The sequence below is a fragment of the Erythrolamprus reginae genome, chromosome 6, assembly GCF_031021105.1.
Source record: "Erythrolamprus reginae isolate rEryReg1 chromosome 6, rEryReg1.hap1, whole genome shotgun sequence".
Lineage (NCBI taxonomy): Eukaryota > Metazoa > Chordata > Lepidosauria > Squamata > Dipsadidae > Erythrolamprus > Erythrolamprus reginae.
The window spans coordinates 57595398-57616440 of NC_091955.1; the positions used below are offsets into that span (position 1 = coordinate 57595398).

The following is a 21043-nucleotide window of genomic DNA, read 5'->3' on the forward strand; positions in this document are numbered from 1 at the left end:
TAGGTGACTTTCAGCAACTGCCACCCTCCACAAATGCGACACCACCCAAAGGTCAATTATCAGCCTCAGTTCCTGACCTGCACTGTTCCGCACGGCTGTACAAATGTCCCTCATATTTAGGGGACTATGTGTGTTCGAATCGGGTATGTCCCGGGTTTCTGGCAGGAAAATGCAAGACGTTAATTGGTTGGCGGTGCCAAGCAGCAGTGTATATTTATATAGTACTGTTCCAGCTATGAGTTCAAGATGAAATCAAGGCAATGGCATGTGGACATGGCAGAAAATAAGCTTTCTATACTTTGGACGTATGGTGAGAAAATGCCAAAGTGCTTTGTGATAGATAATTCTGGGAAGGAAACTATGTTTTACCCACCACATGAATCCGAGGATAGGATAGCAGCTGAGGAAAGAACAATTAACATATTATTAGAACCACAAATGTTTCATCTAAAACAGAAGCTGGGTTGTCCCTATCTGGGCAACAGTCACAGTCACCTAGGAATATTCTGATGATAATTATATGCAAGAGGCAAAAACAAGCCTGGTGAGCTTTCTGATATGTCACTATTTTTACCACAACACCTTCTTTTTCTGTTCTGGGTTTGCTTTATGCAGCTTGGGGCAGCTGCTTTGGATAGAAACATAGAAACATAGAAGACTGACAGCAGAAAAAGACCTCATGATCCATCTAGTCTGCCCTTATACTATTTCCTGTATTTTATCTTAGGATGGATATATGTTTATCCCAGGCATGCTTAAATTCAGTTACTGTGGATTTACCAACCACGTTTGCTGGAAGTTTGTTCCAAGGATCTACTACTCTTTTAGGAAAATAATATTTTCTCATGTTGCTTTTGATCTTTCCCCCAACTAACTTCAGCTTGTTTCCCCTTGTTCTTGTGTTCACTTTCCTATTAAAAACACTTCCCTCCTGGACCTTATTTAACCCTTTAACATATTTAAATGTTTCAATCATGTCCCCCCTTTTCCTTCTGTCCTCCAGACTATACAGATTGAGTTCATTAAGTCTTTCCTGATACGTTTTATGCTTAAGACCTTCCACCATTCTTGTAGCCCGTCTTTGGACCCGTTCAATTTTGTCAATATCTTTTTGTAGGTGAGGTCTCCAGAACTGAACACAGTATTTCAAATGTGGTCTCACCAGTGCTCTATATAAGGGGATCACAATCTCCCTCTTCCTGCTTGTTATACCTCTAGCTATGCAGCCAAGCATCCTACTTGCTTTCCCTACCGCCCGACCACACTGCTCTACCCCTAAATCCTTCTCTTCTGAAGTTAAGGATTTCTGGACACGTCCTCATCCATCAGAATAGCCGACAAAGCAGAAAAGTTGGGCCTGGAAAGCTTAATGTAGAAATGAAGAATTTCCAATATTGGTGCACAGCTTACTCCGCCAGTTCATGAACTGGCACCACTTGCTTACTTGTATGCTATAATTCTGAAACTGGATAGCTATATATGCCAGGATGACTTTTGTGTAAACATTAGTACTGAGAAATAAATCAAAGTCTACTCCAAGGATTAAACACAATAACCTCCAGAGTATACGGGCATCGCGCCAGCTGGCATCACATCTGAACATTCTGCATAGAGACAGCAACTATGACAAGAGTGCAAAATAGAGTTCCTTCGTTTCCTGCATACCACTTCAGAAATGTCCGCCAGCTATGAGTCTTTCTATGTTTTCCAATAGTACCTATCTACAAACTGTAAAAAGAATCATACAAAAGCATTGAGGATTAAAAAAAACCCATAAGAACAGCCAACAAATGTTTGGTTTAATAGATAAACAATAATATATGATGAAATATTGGTTGAATTAGCAAAGGATACTTGGGGATGTATGATTTATTTATTTTATTTATTTATTTATTGGATTTGTATGCCGCCCCTCTCCGTGGACTCGGGGCGGCTAACAACAGTGACCAAAACAGAATGTAAAAATCCAGTACTAAAACAGCTAAAAACCCTTGTTATAAAACCAATCATACATACAAACATACCATGCATAAATTGTAGAAGGCTAGGGGGAAAGATTATCTTAGTTCCCCCATGCCTGATGGCAGAGGTGGGTTTTGAGGAGCTTCCGAAAGGCAAGGAGGGTGGGGACTATTCTAAACTCTAGGGGGAGTTGGTTCCAGAGGGCCGGGGCCGCCACAGAGAAGGCTCTTCCCCTGGGCCCCACCAACCGACATTGTTTAATTGACGGGACCCGGAGAAGGCCCACTCTGTGGGACCTAACTGGTTGCTGGGATTCGTGCGGCAGAATGTGTGATAGATTATATGTACAGTGTTCCCTTGACTTTCGCGGGTCCGACATTTGCGAAAAGTCTATATCACGGTTTTTTAAAAAAAATTAATTAAAAAATACTTCACGGGTTTTTTTCTACACCGCGGTTTTTCCCGCCCGTGACGTCATACGTCATCGCCAAATTATTGTTAATAAATAATTATGTTAATAAATATCAGGATCATTAAGTATCTTCTTCAATGGTGAGTATCAGTAATAATGGTGAGTAATAATCTAAAGGTTGTTAAGGGAATGGGAGATTGTAATTTAGGGGTTCAAAGTGTTAGGGGATGTCCTGCAAGACTGTTCATAGACAAAAATTACTTCTGCATTTCTACTTCGTGAAAATTTGACTTTCACGGGCGGTCTTGGAACACATCCCCCATGAAAGTCAACGGAACACTGTATATGATTATGCATATATCACATGATATGCAGCGTTAGAAAGGAATCTTAGAAAAAAGCAAGGATGGAAGAAAGGATGGAAGCTAAATTACAGAGAAAATAAAATGGATGGGTGGATGGATACAAAATGTGATTCTTATAAGGTCTTCCAAAAGGAAATATGGTGAACTGAAGTTTCACAGAGCTGACAACTATGGAAAAGACCAAGGAATCAGAGAATAGACCAGGTCCTCGGAACCTCTCCAGATAAAGAAAAGAGCAAATGTGCTCTGGTCAGTTATCCTTGTGCTAGACAGCTATTTTCAAGGAGTTTAGGAGTAGGGGTTTGGGTACTGGGAGACTAAGGAATTGCTTACAAACATGGTGGAGCCTTTTAAAGGGCACTAAATTCACAAATATCATTCTTTAATCACCTTTGAAAATTGCCTATTAACCAGTTTAAAATGGTTAATAAAGTAGAAATGTTCTGATAAGAAGTTTGAAAAGGTTGAGAACCTAAAGAATGTAAAATTAGCAGCAAAAAGCTAAATAAGATTTTGATCTTAAAAATTTATAAATTGTATAAGGGTCCAGATACATTTGTAATATTGAAACTTTTATAAAAAGATTTTGAAATTTTAAAGAGCAAATAATTTCATAGGATCTGTTTTGGTTTTGAAAAACATAAAAGGAACAAATAATGTCAGGATTTAAAAACTGCATTTTAAAGGGGACTTTAGGTAGAGGAAAAACCTACAGTACAAGGCTATAACATGCAAAAATTATAAATTCTCTAATGAAGTTCTAGCAATTTTAAAGCTATGGAGAAAAATGAAAACATTAACTAGAACTCTTATTAAATTATTTAAATTATCAACCCTCTTACAGTAAAGTTTTATATATGTATTATTGATATCTATTAACTAAGAAGGGTTATTAAAAAGGGTTCTTTTTTAATCTATGTCTTGTTTCAAAATGAAGAACTTCCTATTGTTTGACACAATAGATAGATAATAAATAGATCTTATAAGTTATATCAACAATACCTAATATGACTGTCTTGGCTGTCTCTTTAAAAGAGATGTCTTTTCAAGCAAAAGGAACAGCTGCAATATGTATTTTGACATCCGTGGTTATGGATAGGTTGAAAAAATATTCATCTGTCAATCTGGGGATAATGTTATCAACATTTGGATTCTTCCATTACTCCATTTGGAAGATGTTTATTTTCTAATTCTTTGGATCACATATCTGTGTTAGCAGGTTTCTGGTATGTCTTGCCTATTCATTTCAGTAACCTTTCCTTCAAAACAAAAATAGCTTTTACTCTGGAAAGTAAGATTAGGATATCTCTTCATTTCAATAAAAAGCATGAACACAATATTCTCTGTGCCAGGATCTTTTTACAAAGACATTCCATTTACATAAATTAAGAAATAGCATGATAGGACTTTTCATAAATATGAAGCTGGCAAAAAGTAACCCATATTATCTAGTTTTTTAAAGCAATGCCTTCTTTTTCCTCTATGGATAATATCTTTGGACAGAATCTCAAGAACTATGAAAGTAGTAGAAATATTAAACACTTCCCACCAACATAATCTGTATTTCCTAGTTAACAAAAAGTTAACAAAAATAAATGTTAATTTCATTACAAAATAATTTGTCTTTATTACTACATAGGTAATAGAGATTCTACTAAGGTAATGTGCCAATGTCAAAGGCATGCAAATGAATTTATTTAAAATATTTAATTACAGTATAAGGAAATATACATGCAATGCATATGAATGAAATGGAAAACCCAAAAGGAGAGATTTAATCCAAGCAATGATTCGAACTGTGCAATTCATCTATTTTGAAACAGTAGCCTCATTTTAGGAAAAGCCATAGATCAAGCAAAATATTTATGCAAAAAAAGAAGTTATTATTTTATTTTTATTTAACAGGGATAGTTTTAACTACTGTGTATCCTTTCAGTTATCAAGCCTTTGCTCCATTTGCAGTTAGCGGTGAAGCAAATGCTAGCTTAGTCCAAGTTTTTCTCCAAAATTTCTCCAATTTAGGGTTATTTCACACTTACTTCACTTATTTAAACTAAGAAAAAATAGATAATACTATATTATTTTATTCCTTTTATTTTTGTAGAATAACAAAAAAGTATTGGAAAAGATATTCAGAAGCAGTGATCAGTTTACATCTAGAAAGATCAGAATCATTTTACATTTACATTTTACATTTATAGTTTTCCCTGTAATACACAAACAAAAAATGGATTTTGGAGAACCAGAATGGAGAGTACTGACACTCTGGAACTTTATTGTTAGAGAAGAATCCTAAGACTATGGTGGACAGCCAAGAAAATTAAAGAAATGGATAATTGAACAGATCTTGGGGGACAAATGACCAGACTGAAATGATCATACTTTGGGCATTTGTTCATTAAAAGTTGATAGCATGTAATCAATTAATTAAAATGCTTACTGAAGAACAGGCATTCTATGAATGTTCACTTTAAATTTCTGTGTAGTCACATACACCAAAAAGCAAGAGTTCACACAAGAGGATTTCACTTTGGGGGTCTGCATGCCCCAAACTGCATTAGAGATTGTCGTGACCCATTAAAGCAAATCTGCAGGGATAGAGAACATGAAATATAGAGGTGAAATTTGAAAAATTAGAATATCGTGCAAAAGTTCATTTAATCTCAGTAATGCAACTTATAAGATGAAACGTAATATATGAGAGACTTATTACTTGCAAGGCAAGATAGTTCAAACTGCGATTTGTCATAATTGTGATGATTGTGGGGTACAGCTCATGAAAATCCACTATCTCAAAAAATTAGAATATTACATGCAATCAATAAAACAATGATTGTACATTGAACAATATCAGTCCTCTGAAAAATATAAGCATGCATATGTACTCAGTACTTCATTTGGGCCCCTTTTGCAGCAATTACTGCCTCAATGCTGTGTGGCAGGGAAGCTACCAGCCTGTGGCACTGCGGCCTTCGGATCTTCTGCATTGTTCAGTCTCATGTCTCTCATCTTTCTCCTGGCAATGCCCCATAGATTCTCTATGGGATTCAGGTCAGATGAGTTTGCTGGCCAATCAAGCAAAGTTATTCCATTGTCATAGAACCAGTTTTTGGTGCTTCTGGCAGTGTGGGCATGTGCCAAGCCCTGCTGGAAAATGAAGTCAGCATCCCCATAAAGCTCATCTGTGGAATGAAGCATGAAGTACTCCAAAATCTCCTGGTATATCATTGCATTGAACCTGGACTTAATGAAGCACAGTGGACCAACACCAGCAGATGACATGGTTCCCCAAATAAACAGAAACTTTACAATGGACTTCAAGCATCTTGCTATATCTGCCTCTCCAGTCTTCCTCCATACTCTGCATCCCTGGTTTACAAATGAGATGCAAAAGTTGCTCTTGTCAGAAAAGAGGACTTTGGACCACTGAGCAACAGACCTGGTCTGTTTTTATTTAGCCCAGATAAGATGCTTGTTTGTTGTTCAGGAGCAGCTTCACAAGAGGAATACAACATTTGAAGCCCATGTCCAAGATCCGTCTGTGTGTGTTGGCTCTTGATGCACTGATTCCACTCTTGATACACTCAGTCCACTCGTGAAAATCCTCAACACTTTTGAATGGCCTTTTCCTGACAAATCCTCTACAGGTTGTGGTCATCCCTGCTGCCTGTGCACCTTTTTCTTCCACACTTTTCCCTTCCACACAATTTTATATTAATGTGCTTTGATATAGCACTTTGAGAACATCCAACTTCGTTTGCAATTATCTTTCCTTCCTTATGGAGGGTGTCAACAATGGTTTTCTGCACAACTATCAGGTCAGCAGTCTTTCCCAAGTTCGTGATTCCTATTGAACCAGACTGAGAGACCATTTTAAGGCTCAGGAATCTTTGCAGATATTATGGCTTAATTAGCTGATTAAAGTGGGACACTTTGAGCCTGGAATGTTGTATCTTTTTACAATAGTCTAATTTTGGGGGGATTTGGGGTTTTCATGAGCTGTGCCCCATAACCATCACAATTATGACAAATCACGGCTTGAATTAATTAATTAACTAATTAGTTTCACCTTTTAAGTTGCATTACTGAAATAAATGAACTTTTGCAGGATATTCTAATTTTTTAACTTTTACCTTTAAGGCACTTGGCAGCAGAACAAAAATTGGGTTGTGTCAGTCCTTCAAGGTAGTCCAGGCAGGCAATCAGAACCATGAGTACTAATACTACTTTTATTGTAAAGTTACAGTTACAAAATCTTGCAAGTCTGAAAGCACTTCCTTTCTTCCCTGACTTCACTTTGTGAGATACTTTCTCATCCCTCCTCCTTCCTTTGAACTCTCTTATCAGACCATTGTGTAGGTTTTGTGTCTTCCTCTAGTCTCCCATGGTAGTTCTCTAATCCCATTATAGGTTCCTTCCTACTACTTCCATGTAATGTTTACATTAGTTATTTGTTTTTAATTAATTTCCAGTACTTAAATATCATCCCAATTCAAGCAAATTCTGGGCCATTAACAACAAATTAAAGCTTATAATACAGAGAACCAAAAACAAGTAAAACATGTGATATAATAAGCCCACAAGCAAAAGCACTCCAACAAACAAGCTGAAACAATTTGGTTTTAATTAGCATGCCTATGATAAGCAGGATTCTGGCTGGTCCTACATTCTTGGAGTACCAGCCAGATATTTCAGTGTTTGAAATGGTTGTACACTATCAGCTGAAGGCAGGGGTGGGCAGCTGTTTTAAGTGGATACTTCTCTAAGGAGTGGGATATTTCAACAATTTTACAACATTTCTGCCATATGATGTTTCTTTCACCTTAGGACCAGCCCATGGGTAAGCCAGCTTTAAGTTGTCCTGAGCTGTTATGGTGTTGAAGAAACATCTTTCCTCTTATTCCATCACTGTCCAAGGACAACTTCAGGCTGAACCAAATCTATTACTCTATGTCATCCCACACCCTGAAGGGAAGTTAGATTATTGCACTGACGTGAAATATAGAGGAGAGGGATTGGTACTGTGGAAAGCAAATTTCATGCCCATTTGATTTTCTGCTAATTCAAGGATAGGTCAATAGTATTTCAACTGAGCAGTAGGGAAATGCTTACAGGCTAATATATTTGGAGAGCACCAGCTTACGTTTTTATTACCGGTTTTAGGAATGTTTATTTCACTGCTGCCTCATGATAATTATGGAAAAATCACTGCACACAATGCACTGTGAGAAACAGCATGTGGCTGCAAAAATCACTGTCATTGACTGAGTAGTGGGAATGGCATTGCTGGATTCCTCCTCTTTACTTTCAATAAGCCCTGGTAACATTTTCCAGTATTTATTATGACAACATCATTAAGGTTTAATCTCTTCTTCATCCCATTTTCTTATTCTAAAATATTCTGAGAGAGGTTCATGTTTGCAAAACATCCAAATTAGCTCTCAAAAATGGCATTGGAGAAGTTTAACCCCCACCCAAGATGCCACTTGTCTGATCAAATCTGAATTAAGCTGGCACATTTCAATCACATAGATCACATTCATTCTGGCTGGCCTGCATTCCATGAGTAGGTCAGATATTTCAGTATTTGAAATTGCCATACACTGTCAGCTAAAGTAGGGATAAACAACTGTTTTCAGTGGAAAGCCATTCCGGACCTTATTGTTTTCCAAAGAAAAGCGAGGCTACTGAAAAATGCACTTGGCAACGAACAAAAATAGTAATAAAAATAAATAAAACTCAAGAATTAAATAAAATAATTGAAATTAAGTCAATTAATATAATTATTCTACATGTTGTGTTTTATAAATTGTCTCTCTCCATTGTAATTCAAGCAGCTTACAATTTATGAAGGCGTCAACGACCACAAATCATTCTTCTCTGTTTAAAGCCCATTACAAAATGCTTGCAGAATGCAGATTCCTAGCCAGACACAAGAGACGATAAGGGGCGAGAAGAGTGAAACTCAGGGAGTTCATTTTCAGGACTCTCTGGCCACTTTCAGCACATGCAGAGCGCTGAAATCGAAACCTTAAAGCAGAGGAAAGAAGCTCTCCAGAGGTTCTCCGGTTTATTTTTAGCTTTTTACATCAGGCCTGCGAAGTGAGTTTCCTGTAACATCCGAACACAATCTAAGCATAGCCATAAAACCGTATGCTACAAAGTCCTTCCCGCCAACAACTACTTCAGCTTCAACCACAACAACACAAGAGCACACAACAGGTACAAACTTAATGTAAACCGCTCCAAACTCGACTGCAGGAAATACGACTTTAGTAACTGAGTAGTTGATGCATAGAACTCGCTACCAGACTCTGTAGTATCATCACCTAACCCCCAAAACGTTACCCTTACACTATCCACTGTTGACCTCTCCCGATTCCTAAGAGGTCAATAAGGGGCTTGCATACTGTAAGTCAGTGTTTTCCAACCTTGGCAACTTGAAGATATTTGGACTTCAACTCCCAGAATTCTCCAGCCAGCATTTGCTGGCTGGGGAATTCTGGGAGCTGAAGTCCAAATATCTTCAAGTTGCCAAAGTTGGGAAACACTGCTGTAAGTGCACCAGCTTGCCTTCCGTCCCGTCCTAATGTTTCTTTATATTTTTTACTAGTATCATGTATATGAATATTATTATATCTAATGTTTTTTCTTATCTTTCTTTTTACTAGTAACATGTATATCAATATTATTACATCATTACATACCTCCACTATGTACTTGACAAAACAAATAAATAAAATAAAAATAAAAGAAATGTACAGAGCTCGGAGGCCACAACAGCGGCGCACTGCAGAACAGCCCAGGATCCCGCGCAAGCCGCTCGCCCAGTAAAGGCGAATTGAAACCCGGCGTGCGAAGCGCCACCCCAGAAGCACACCCACATGACGGCCGGAGCCGCTTTGGGACTCTGACAGACAGCAAGCAACCCCAGCAACCCGAAGCCCCCAGACCAGGACCGAAGGCAGGCAGGTCAGTCCCAGAAGGGAGCGCGCTCAATACTGGCGGGGCGAGGTTGTCCCGACTTAAAGGCAGGAGGAATGTTAGGAGTTATTCACATTCCAGCAGCCTCGAAGTAGCTGGGACAGACTAGGCAGAGGAGGGGGAGGAAGCGCAGTTTACCCGGGTCTTGAAGCGAGAGTGCCGCTCCGGGTCGGAGTAAGTCCTGTCTACAGTCAGGGCGGTATCGCTGCCAGGCATGGTCTCTCCCCTCACCGCGCAGACGAAGCCTCCCAACCCAGAACCTTCGCGCGCTCAGCGGCAAACTAGCGCGGCTCGGCTTGGCTCCTTCTGCCCGCCTAGTGGGCGGGCCAGGAAAGAGAGCGGCTGGAGAGGTGCGCACCAACAGGAGACTCCCCACATACCCGCGCACACACAAGCGGGAACGCCTTGCACCTTCGCAAAGTCTTTTTGGCGCCTTCCTGAAAAAAGCCGCCGGCCAGAGGAAGCGTCCGCGCAAGGGACGAGAGCCAGCTCCGGCTGCCCCAAAGACCGCTCGGCCGGAATAGCGAAGCAGCCCCGCGGCGGACGAAGCCCGGCTCCTTGTTAACGCCTGACAGAAAAGTTGCCCTTCGCTTTCTTCTACCCTCCCCCCACCCCCGCCGCCGGCTTTTCCGGAGCAATTCCCGCCAGGAAAAGGGCCTTGGCGTCGCCAGGAGTTAAACACCAGGGTCCCGAGCGCATAACAGGAAACGGCCCGCTTCTTATCGAAGATGCCAGGAGGAACGAGAAGCCGCCAGCAAGAGCTTTTCTTCTGCCGAAACGGAAACTCCAGTTACTTCACTAACGTCGAGAGAAGACGACACCTCCGCCGGCTTCTGCTCCGCTTTGTAACCGTGTTGAAAAGTTTAAAAACAAAAAACGAGGGGAAATGTCGTTTGCAAAACTGGGGAAAATGGGAAGGCATCAGTGCATGTTTCCATTGTCCCTCTCTTGTCGATAACTACAGACCAATATCATTATGCTACTCCCATGCAAAGTCATGGAATCAATTATAAACAAATCAATTACTCTCCATCTAGAAACTAATAATTTTCTCTCTAACAAACAATTTGGATTCAGAAAAAAACTATCCTGCAAACTGCAGCTCCTCCACTGAAAAAAATATATGGACAACTCATCTAGATCAAGGGAAATCTATAGATGCAATTTATATCGACTTCTGCAAAGCCTTTGATTCAGTGGTCCACAACAAACTACTCCTAAACTCAAATATTATGGCATGTCAGGATCCCTCCACAGCTGGATTACAGCATTCCTGTCAAACAGACAAGTGGTCAAAATAGGAAGCACTATATCCACCCCTGTCCCAGTTAAAAGTGGTGTTCCCCAAGGTAGTGTACTGGGACCATCGCTCTTCATTCTCTATATCAGTGTTTCCCAACCTTGGCAACTTGAAGATATCTGGAATTCTGGGAGTTGAAGTCCAAATTTCTTCAAGCTGCCAAGGTTGAGAAACACTGCTCTACCTCAATGACCTTTGTGATTACATCGCAAGCAGCTGTGTCCTCTTTGCCAACAATGTAAAACTCTTCAACACCACCGATAACACAACTACTCTCAAAAAAGACCTGAACTCTTTCTGAGTGGTCTAACACAGTGTTTCCCAACTGGTGTGCCGCGGCACACTAGTGTGCCGTGAGACACAGCCAGGTGTGCCGCCAAGCTCCTAGGGAAAAAGGAGAGCTTAAGGAGAGCCCTGCCCAGCTGGAGATTCCCTGGCAGCACCAGGTAGAAGCCGGCAATGCAGCACCCTTTTCCAGTGCCGCGCAAGGAGCTGGACGTTGGAGTTTGGGGTGGGGAGCGATGAAAGTGCGGAGGCCGGTGCCGCGGCTGCCCCCACCCCCCAGTGCCTCCGTTCCCCTCGCGCCCCTGGCTTCTCGCCACTGACGCCCGCCCGCCCGCTCGATCTGCCCCTTTCTCCAGCTCCTCCGGCGAGCGCTTGGAGAAAACCTTCTCACAGCGGAGGTCGGAGAAGGTTCTTTGGAACGTCGGGGGTGCGTGCGCGCGCGTGCCCTATCCCCCAGCCAGCCTACCAGGAAAAGCTTTGCCGGCCTCCGAAGAGAAGGAAGAGAGAGAACAAGAGAGAGAAAGAAAGGAAGAGAGAGAAAGAGATAGCAAGAGAGACAGAATTAGAGAGAGAGAGAAAGAGAAAGAAAGAAAGAGACAGCAAGAGGGGGGAAGGAGGGAGAGAGAAAGAGAGCCAAAGAGAGAGGAAGGAAGGAAGAGAGAAAGAAAGAGATAGCAAGAGAGACAGAATGAGAGAGAGAGAGAAAGAAAGAAAGAGACAGCAAGAGGGGGGAAGGAGGGAGAGAGAGAAAGAGAAAAAGAGAGAGGAAGGAAGAGAGAAAGAAAGAGATAGCAAGAGAGACAGAATGAGAGAGAAAGAAAGGAAAGAAAGAAAGACAGCAAGAGGGGGGAAGGAGGGAGAGAGAAAGAGCAAAAGAGAGAGGAAGGAAGAGAGAAAGAAAGAGATAGCAAGAGAGACAGAATGAGAGAGAAAGAAAGGAAAGAAAGAAAGACAGCAAGAGGGGGGAAAGAGGGAGAGAGAAAGAGCAAAAGAGAGAGGAAGGAAGAGAGAAAGAAAGATAGCAAGAGAGACAGAATGAGAAAGAAAGGAAAGAAAGAAAGACAGCAAGAGGGGGAAGGAGGGAGAGAGAAAGCAAAAGAGAGAGGAAGGAAGGGAGAAAGAAAGGGATGGAGAGAGAGAGAAAGAGGGAGGGAGAAAAAGAGGGAGGGAGAGAGAAATAGAGCGAAAGGGAGAAAGAGAGATTTTTTTTCTCTAAACGTTTTTGCGCCCCTCCCCCCCTCAATGTTCCCCAGGATTTTGAAAATGTGAATAATGTGCCGCGGCTCAAAAAAGGTTGGGAAACACTGGTCTAACACATGGCAACTCCAAATCTCACAATTATGACAAATCATGGTTTGAACTATCTTGCCTTGCATTTTATGAGTACTATATTTTTCAGAGTATAAGACGCACCTTTTTCCTCCCTAAAAGGCTGATAATTTGATAATTTGGATGCGTCTTATACTCTGAATATAGCTTTCTTCTCCCCCCAGTCCTTACTAGCTGCTAACAATCTTCCCGGCTTTTACCTTGCAGGCTCTTTCATTGTTTCTCTCTGCAAAGAATGTTTTCCAAGCCCTAAATCTTTGCAGGGTTTTTCCCATTGCTCTACTTGCTCTGAATGTTTCTTTCCAGGTGCTGATGAAGTTCCCAGCTCTTTCTGGCTTGCAAGCTCTTTCATTGTTACTCTCTCTGAATAAAGTTTTTTAAAAGCCCTAACCAGGGGATAAAATAATGTGCTGGCTAAGGACGCTAGCCAGATGAATACCTGGTAAGCAGATTCTTTTCCTTATTTTCCTCCCCACAAAACTAAAGTGCATCTTATACTCCAAAAAATACATCATATCTCTCATATATTAAGTTTCACTTTTTTAAAGTTGCATTACTGAAATAAATGAACTTTTGCACGATATTCTAATTTTTCGAGTTTCACCTATATCTCAAGAACAAAGTAGCTTTCCTATATTTTTAGTTCCTTCTAGCTAATCGATGACTTGGGAGTCTTCTAGAACAGTGTTTCCCAACCTTGGCAACTTGAAGATATTTGGACTTCAACTCCCAGAATTCCCCAGCCAGCGAATGTTCTGCGAGTTGAAGTCCAAATATCTTCAAGTTGCCAAGGTTGGGAAACACTGTTCTAGAAGATACCTATATATCATCAGCATTCACATTACTACCCTCAAGAGTAAGGATGCAACCTAAATAATCAAGAAATTCACACCCTCTTTAATTAAAAATAAAAGGCTGAAGCATTTTTAATGTAGGGAATGAAGTGCTACTGGAAGCATGATATAGATGTATAAAAATATCTTTTGTGGAAAAATGTTGAGATACTGGCTTTTTCTTGCAAATACCAAAACTTCATGTTTTGCAGATGTTCAGCAGGAAATTCAGGTCAAAGAACACATAATGTATAATTCCCAAGACAATTCCAGAAAAATCAGTGGTGGGATTAAAAATTGTTTACTACAGGTTCTGTAGGTGTGGCTTGGTGGGCATGTGACTGGATGGGCGTGGCATTAGAAGAAACAGATTTTCTTCAGTTGAGTGGCATACAGATTTAATAAATTATTATTTAATAATTGTATGTACAATATGGTGTATGTATATATACAGTATATATATATATATATGGTGATATATATGGTGACAAATATATATATATAGTGATATACTGTATATATGGTGACAAAAAGACTGCCTGCCTTCACTATTCAGAGGCCTTATTAACCATCATTTAGTTAGCAAGCAGCATCGCCCACCTCTGCCGCCAGGCATGGGGGAACTGAGATACTCTTTCCCCCTAGGCCTTTACAATTCTATGCATGGTATGTCTGTATGTATGATTGGTTTTTATATAATGGGTTTTTAACTGTTTTTAGTATTGGATTTTGTTATATACTGTTTTATTGCTGTTGTTAGCTGCCCCGAGTCTGCGGAGAGGGGCAGCATACAAATCCAATAAATAAATAAATCGCATGTTCCAAATCATTTAACCCTCATTAACCACAGTCCATAAAGCCAGAAAAGCATATAATCTTTATATATTATATGCATTTTGTAAATACATTGATACAGGAAAAATCCATAGTAGTTTATCATCAAACATAACTGAATAGTCTGTATAGAGCTGCAGATGAACTGCTCTTATTGAATTTGCTGGATTTTCAGAGAAAAGAGAAGTACTGCCTTATAAGATTACGAGGCGTGCATCAACCTCGATTAAGGTAACATTCATGTGTAATGTTCTCTAACCAGACAAAAACCTCTGTTTGCTGACTGAAAGCCAAGTTGTTTTAAGAGGGTTTTCATTTCACCAAATTGTGCTGGGGCCAAATCCTGTGTTCCCGAATTGCAGTTTGGGGTGATGCTTCTAAGTTCTAACTTTTTTCCAGAGGGAATGAAAGTGTGCACGCAGACCCAGGGAGGGGGGAGGGAGAGAGAGATTCTTGCTCCAGGCCACTTTAAAATGCTTTAAAGCCCAGCCATTCAGCTCCATCAATGCAAAGGTCCCACAGAGTTGGCCTTCTCCAGGTCCCGTCAACTAGACCAGTTGTTTCCCAACCTTGTCAATTTGAAGATATCTGGACTTCAACTCCCAGAATTCCACAGCCAGCATTTGCTGGCTGGGGAATTCTGGGAGTTGAAGTCCAAGTATCTTCAAGTTGCCAAGGTTGGGAAACACTGAACTAGACAATGTCATTTGGTGGGCCCTAGGGGAGGAGCCTTCTCTGTGGGGGCTCCGGCCCTCTGGAATCAGCTATCCCCGGAGATTCACATTGCCCCCACTTTCCTCGCCTTCCGTAAGAAAACTTATTTATGCTGCCAGGCTTGGAGCTATTAAATCCTTGCCCTGTGGCCAATGAATGTGTTGAGAGAAAGTGGATTGAATGAAATGACTGTTCTTTATGGTTTGGGTTTTTTTAAACAAAAATTAATTAATTGGATTAAGATCTTTTATATTGTTTTGTTTTATGTTGTGAGCCTCTCCAAGTCCTCGGAGAGGAGCGGTATAAAAGTCCAATGAACAAACAAACAACAAATAAATAAATAAATCTAACCAATGACTTCCTGGAACTTCTCCTTGTACCACTGAGTTCCTTGGCTTTTTAAATTCAGCACTACCGGGAAGCCATCAGCAAGAGGCCTGGGAGGAGGGCATTCGGCCGGCATTCAGAGGCAGGTGAGAAGCTCCAGTAAGTGTCGGAAGCGGTGCAGACAAGTGGCCTGCCTCCTGGACACCATGAAAATGGTGGGAAATGGTGCGGGCGAAGGAAAGTCCACGCACAGCTGGGTGCGTTTGGCGGCAGGAGGGCACGTGGCACGATAGGGCTGTTTTGTTTCTCCTTAACTCACGCCACTCCATTGCCCATTTTGCCATTGCAGCCCTGGGACACACTAAGGAGCTTTCCCCACCTATTACCGCCCAGATTCCCTCGTTTCTCCCAAGCATTTCTTTGCCTACCTGATGTCTAGCTCCATAGTATTTCTCACCATCATGTGTAGGGAAACAAAAGTTTGTGTGGGGCTAAAAAAAATCAATCAATCAATTTCAATTTTGAGATATCTTTTTCTTTTGTAAGAAGTTGGGATTGATTGATTGAACTTTTTTTTATCCCCACGATGGCGAGAAACACAATGGAACTGGACATCAGGTAGGCAAAGAAATGCTTGGGAAATTTGGAGAAAGCAAAGGCATCTGGGCAGTGGTGGGTGGGGAAAACTCTTCTGCCCACAAAGAGAAGAGATGGGGGAAGAGAAGAGATGGTAGGAGGAGCTCTGTCTCTCTCCATGTGCCTCAATGAAAGGCAGCGGCAGCTCAGCTTCTTTCCTTCCCCTCAAAGAAGGAAGGCAAGCATTGCAGGGCTGCAGAGAAGCGAGAAGGGAAGCCAGGGAAGCAGGTTTGGCCATGGGGACTGCCAGCAAGGCAGGGAAGCATGGCACGAGCGCATGCTGCGTGAAGTAGGGAAGGCAGGCGAGTGGGCCTGGCCATGGGGACCACCCAGAAGGTTGTGGGGAAGGCACAGAAGAATCTGAATCAGGCTCGAACTCCTGGTAATGGACAGAGTTTGCCTGCAATACTGCATTCTAACCACTGCACCACCAGGGCAATGCTAAGAAATCTTCCCTAGCAGGTTTAAAGGGGAATTACTACATTTGTGATTTATGTAGCCAAGCAGTGCCACTTGCATTTTGATATCTTTTTAAAAACCAATTACTGAAACTTTATATCTTTTTTTCAGGCAGTGAACTTTTAACTTTACAGGACTGACGTTCAGACCGGGTGCAGTCCAACATACAATTTTAAGTTTTAGTCGGTGTTTAGCACATGGACTTCAGTCAGATCCTCTATTTTGGAGGGAAAATACTGGCTGCTGATTGGCTAGCCACTAAACTGTCTGGCAGCTGCCTATAAAAGGCTGGATGTCAGACAGAGCTTTTGCTGGGTTGTAAATAATTGCCAAACAGAGAGCTGTTGTTCTGAAGCCACTTTTGTCTGCCTCTTCCATTCATCCTATCTAATAGTCAGAGTTTACATGATTAATGCATTATTATCTCCATGATGCATTCTTCTCTATGTTGAAATTATCAAAAGATGTTAGGCTTCTAATTATAAAGTATTATATCCCAGATAATTTGTCTCTCTTGTTGTGCATATTTATCTTCATTTCTCTCTTTCTCAGACATAATTTGTTCAGAGGCTAAAACATATGAAGAAAGATTGCAAGACATGATAGTAGTGTACCAATATCTCAGGGGTTGTCCCAAAGAAGAGCGAAGCAAGATCTTTCTGGGACAGATGCAGGCACGCATGCTGGACACCCAAAGATGTGCACACCGCTCCCATTTTACTACCAGTGCACAGTGTGGCCCATACCAGGCAGGAACCTGATACAGTGATGCCTCATCTTACAAACGCCTCGTCATACAAACTTTTCGAGATACAAACCCGGGGTTTAAGATTTTTTTGCCTCTTCTTAAAAACTATTTTCATCTTCCAAACCCACCGTCGCCGCTAGGGTGCCCCACCTCCGGACTTCCATTGCCAGTGAAGCACCCGTTTTGGCACTGCTGGGATTCCCCTGAGAGGAGCCTCAGTGAAATCGCAGCATCACAAAAACACAAAAGTCCGGAGGTGGGCTTTCCCATGGAGGGGAACCTCAGGGGAATCCCAGCAGTGCAAAACCGGGCGCTTCGGCTGGCAAAAGGGGTGATTTTTGGGCTTGCATGCATTAATCGCTTTTCCATTGATTCCCATGGGAAACATTGTTTCGTCTTACAAACTTTTCACCTTAAGAACCTCGTCCCGGAACCAATTAAGTTTGTAAGACAAGGTATCACTGTACTGGATCTGGCCCCTGGGGGCCGGCCTGGAAATTGCAGAAGAGACAAGCAGAGACTTAAAACCAGAACAATTTGAGAAGAAGAAAGTTGGTGGTGGAATGGCTGGCAAACCAAGATGGATTTAAAGTAGGCTGCTGGAGGCTGGTTATTTCTTGGACAGCCTGAGGCAAGATTCTTGAGGTGATTGTGAATGGGAAGTATAAGGTTGCTATGGAAGGAATCTTACCTTTTTATTTATTTATTTATTTTATTTATTTATTTGTCAAACAAGTATAGTATTATAGTATATATTAACATAACATAAGTAGAATGTAGTAATAGAAAGGATAATAAGACAGTAGGACAGGGACATTAGGCACATAAGTGCACTTATGCACGCCCCTTACAGACCTCTTAGAAAAGGGGAAGAGGTCAATTGTAGATAATGTAAGGTTGAAGATTTTGGGGTTGGGGGAAGCAACAACAGAGTCAGGTAATGAGTTCCAGGCGGTGACCACTCTAGTGCTGAAATCGTATTTTCTGCAGACAAGTTTGGAGCGATTTACATTCAGTTTGTATGTTTTACGTGCTCTTGTGTTGTTGTTGTTAAAGGTGAAGTACCATACCGGGCAGGAACCTGATACTGGATCTGGCCCCTGGGGGCCGGCCTGGAAACAGCAAAGGACCTGCCCAGGGTGCCTCTGCTAGCAGAAAAGGCCCTGTTTTTTGCCACATCGGACAGTTGCATCCCTCTGCCAGCGAAAATGGAGCTTCGGGGAAGAGGGCTGAGTCCCATATCATGCCCATGGACACCCTCAGCCACACCCACCATGCTCATGCCTCTCTCAGCCCTCTGCGGTCAAATACAACCTTGATGTGGTCCTCAATGAAATCGAGTTTTTGACAGCCCTGATCTAGACAATAGCACACACATAATGGAGTACAGAGCAGGCAGCTGTTATTTGTTCTTTTGAGCACAGCGTATTTTCTTAATTCAGTTTGCCAGCCATATTTTAGTAAACCATTAGTTTTAATATTCTGTGATTCATATTCATCTATTTGACAAAAACCTGACCTTTGCAAATGTGAGCAGAACATTTGTCTCCTTCACTTTTCCCCTAGCATTCTTCAAAATATGGAAATCCTTTTAAAATTATGGAATAAAATTACGGACACTTGTGTCATTATGCCATTTAAGTGGGTTAATAGAATTGTAATGATGCCTTGCATATCCTAATTTATAAAGAAATAATCAGAGAATGTTTTTATGTATGCCTCATAGTACTTATAGTTCTCCAATAGCCAAAGCCCAGGGGTGCACTTTAGGCATCTCTCTAAATCTCATTTCATAGATATAATGATTGTGTTCACTGTATTTAATGAGTGTCAACATCACCGCGGATTTCATAGAGTAAATATTCACTAAAATAGTAAGTAGGGAACATTAGATAGGCTACTATGGGATATATGTATTTAAATGAGCTGAGGCTAACTTCCATAATGAGCTACAATTTTCAGAGATGCAAAGCCCACGATCCACATTATAATTAAATTATAGACTTGGCACCCTTTTCACTTTGCCTCCATAAATCTAAATAGGTTCATAAATCAAAGGAAAAATGCTCTAACTCTATATTTCTCAACCATTTGACAATTTGTTTGTTTATTTATTTATTTTGTCCAATACACAATGAGGGTTTTAGTGGGTATATATCTATATACACATAGTAAAATACATGATGAAGGTTATAGAGGAGATACTCATAATAAAATATATCTAAGAAATAATAGAAAAGAACATATAGTAATAGAACATATCAATGAAAGAATAGAAGAAGAGATATAGGAATAGAAGAAAGGTATAGGAGATATAGGAGAGCAATAGGACAGGGGACGGAAGGCACTCTAGTGCACTTGTACTCGCCCCTTACTGACCTCTTAGGAATCTGGATAGGTCAACTGTAGATAATCTAAGGGTAAAGTGTTGGGGGTTTGGGGGTGATACTATGGAGTCCGGTAATGAGTTCCACGCTTCGACAACTCAGTTACTTGTTTCCTAATTTTAATTTAATGACTTTTTTCCTAATTTTAATCAAACTATTCCTGTTTCTTAAGCATCAATGAAATGAAAGAGATAAATCCAGTTATGATTTTTTTTCTTTTTATCTTTTGCTAATTCAAACGTAAGTGTAAAGTACTAAACATATTTAAAATGCAATAAATTACTACCTTACATCTCTTCATATCTACATTAATGTCTACAAATTAACATTGTACCAAAGTTCTTTTTTAATGTTTTTAAATTGCAGTCTGCACAAATGTTGCAACATTTAAATACAATAAGCTTTTGCAAATTTCTATTTTTTCTAAGATAGTACATCAGAAGATTTGAGATAGGGCTATTGAGTAAAATAAGTAGCAGCTGGGTTATCAGGAATAATTATGTTTTAACTATAACTATGCAAAGAATTGTCTCCATAGACAAAAAATTTAAAATCAATTATCACTTTCTCAATTCTCTGCCATCTCCTTTATGAGCTGTCAATTATTCTGAAATACATTTAGTATAATTATATTACATCCATTCTCTGCAGAATTAAAGATTATAACTTAGCCTGTCGGTCTCAGAGCATTGAGTTCAGAATTAATACCGATTAAAGAAAAGCCATTATGTAATAGAGTAGGTGGTAAGATCAGCTTCCCTTAGCATAAAATACGGCTTCCTACATAGCTACGATTTCAGAAGAATATCTGAAAATTAATACCAGTGCTTTGCCATTTAAAATTGCAGAGATTCATCTATAATTTCTTATCTACACATATTTGCTGATTATGAAATAATTTTGCATTCTATTTTTTAGTAGAGGACAAAGTATAGTTTTACAGTAAGAAAAAAAATATCTATTGCTGGATCTGAAGAATTATCAACCTTAAGATATTTTATAGCAGACTGGTAATGCCATCTTCTATTCAATTATTGTATATTGAATAGATATACTCAATACATTCCAAAGTGTTGAGTTCAGTGGCATAAAATATCTTTATAGTTATATACAGGGCTAAATACATTAATATTCTACAAAACATTTGTGCATAACAAACATAGCTTTTGGTGCATCCAAATTTTATACTTAAGTAACAGAAATATAAGTAAGTCAAATGTTTTAATATCTGAATGTTTTCATGTGCAGAAGTATAACTTTAGGTAAATGAAGTAAACAATTATGTCTAATAATATGTATCTTCTCTAATTAAAAAGATACAAGCAGCAGTGAAATGTAGCATACAATATACTAAAATGAAATGTATCAGTTAAGGCGGGGGTGTAAAACCTGATTTCATTGAGGGCCACATCAGGGTTGTGTTTGACCTTCAGAGGCTGGGGTGGGCATGGCTGGAGTGGGTGTGGCC

At 40.3% G+C, this 21043-nt stretch overlaps 1 protein-coding gene across 2 annotated transcripts in view; it reads right to left on the bottom strand.

The window, feature by feature from the left end:
* TMCC3 (transmembrane and coiled-coil domain family 3) overlaps positions 1–21043 on the bottom strand; it is a 73004-nt gene that overhangs the window by 29736 nt on the left and 22225 nt on the right. The window contains exon 1 of one of the 2 annotated variants that reach the window (XM_070755839.1): positions 9862–10245. The exons of the other annotated variant lie outside the window; for it this stretch is intronic. Coding sequence (XP_070611940.1) covers positions 9862–9939 — 78 coding nt within the window. The 5' untranslated portion in view covers positions 9940–10245. Of the gene's footprint in view, positions 1–9861; positions 10246–21043 lie in introns of those variants that run through there. 2 annotated transcript variants of the gene reach the window in all.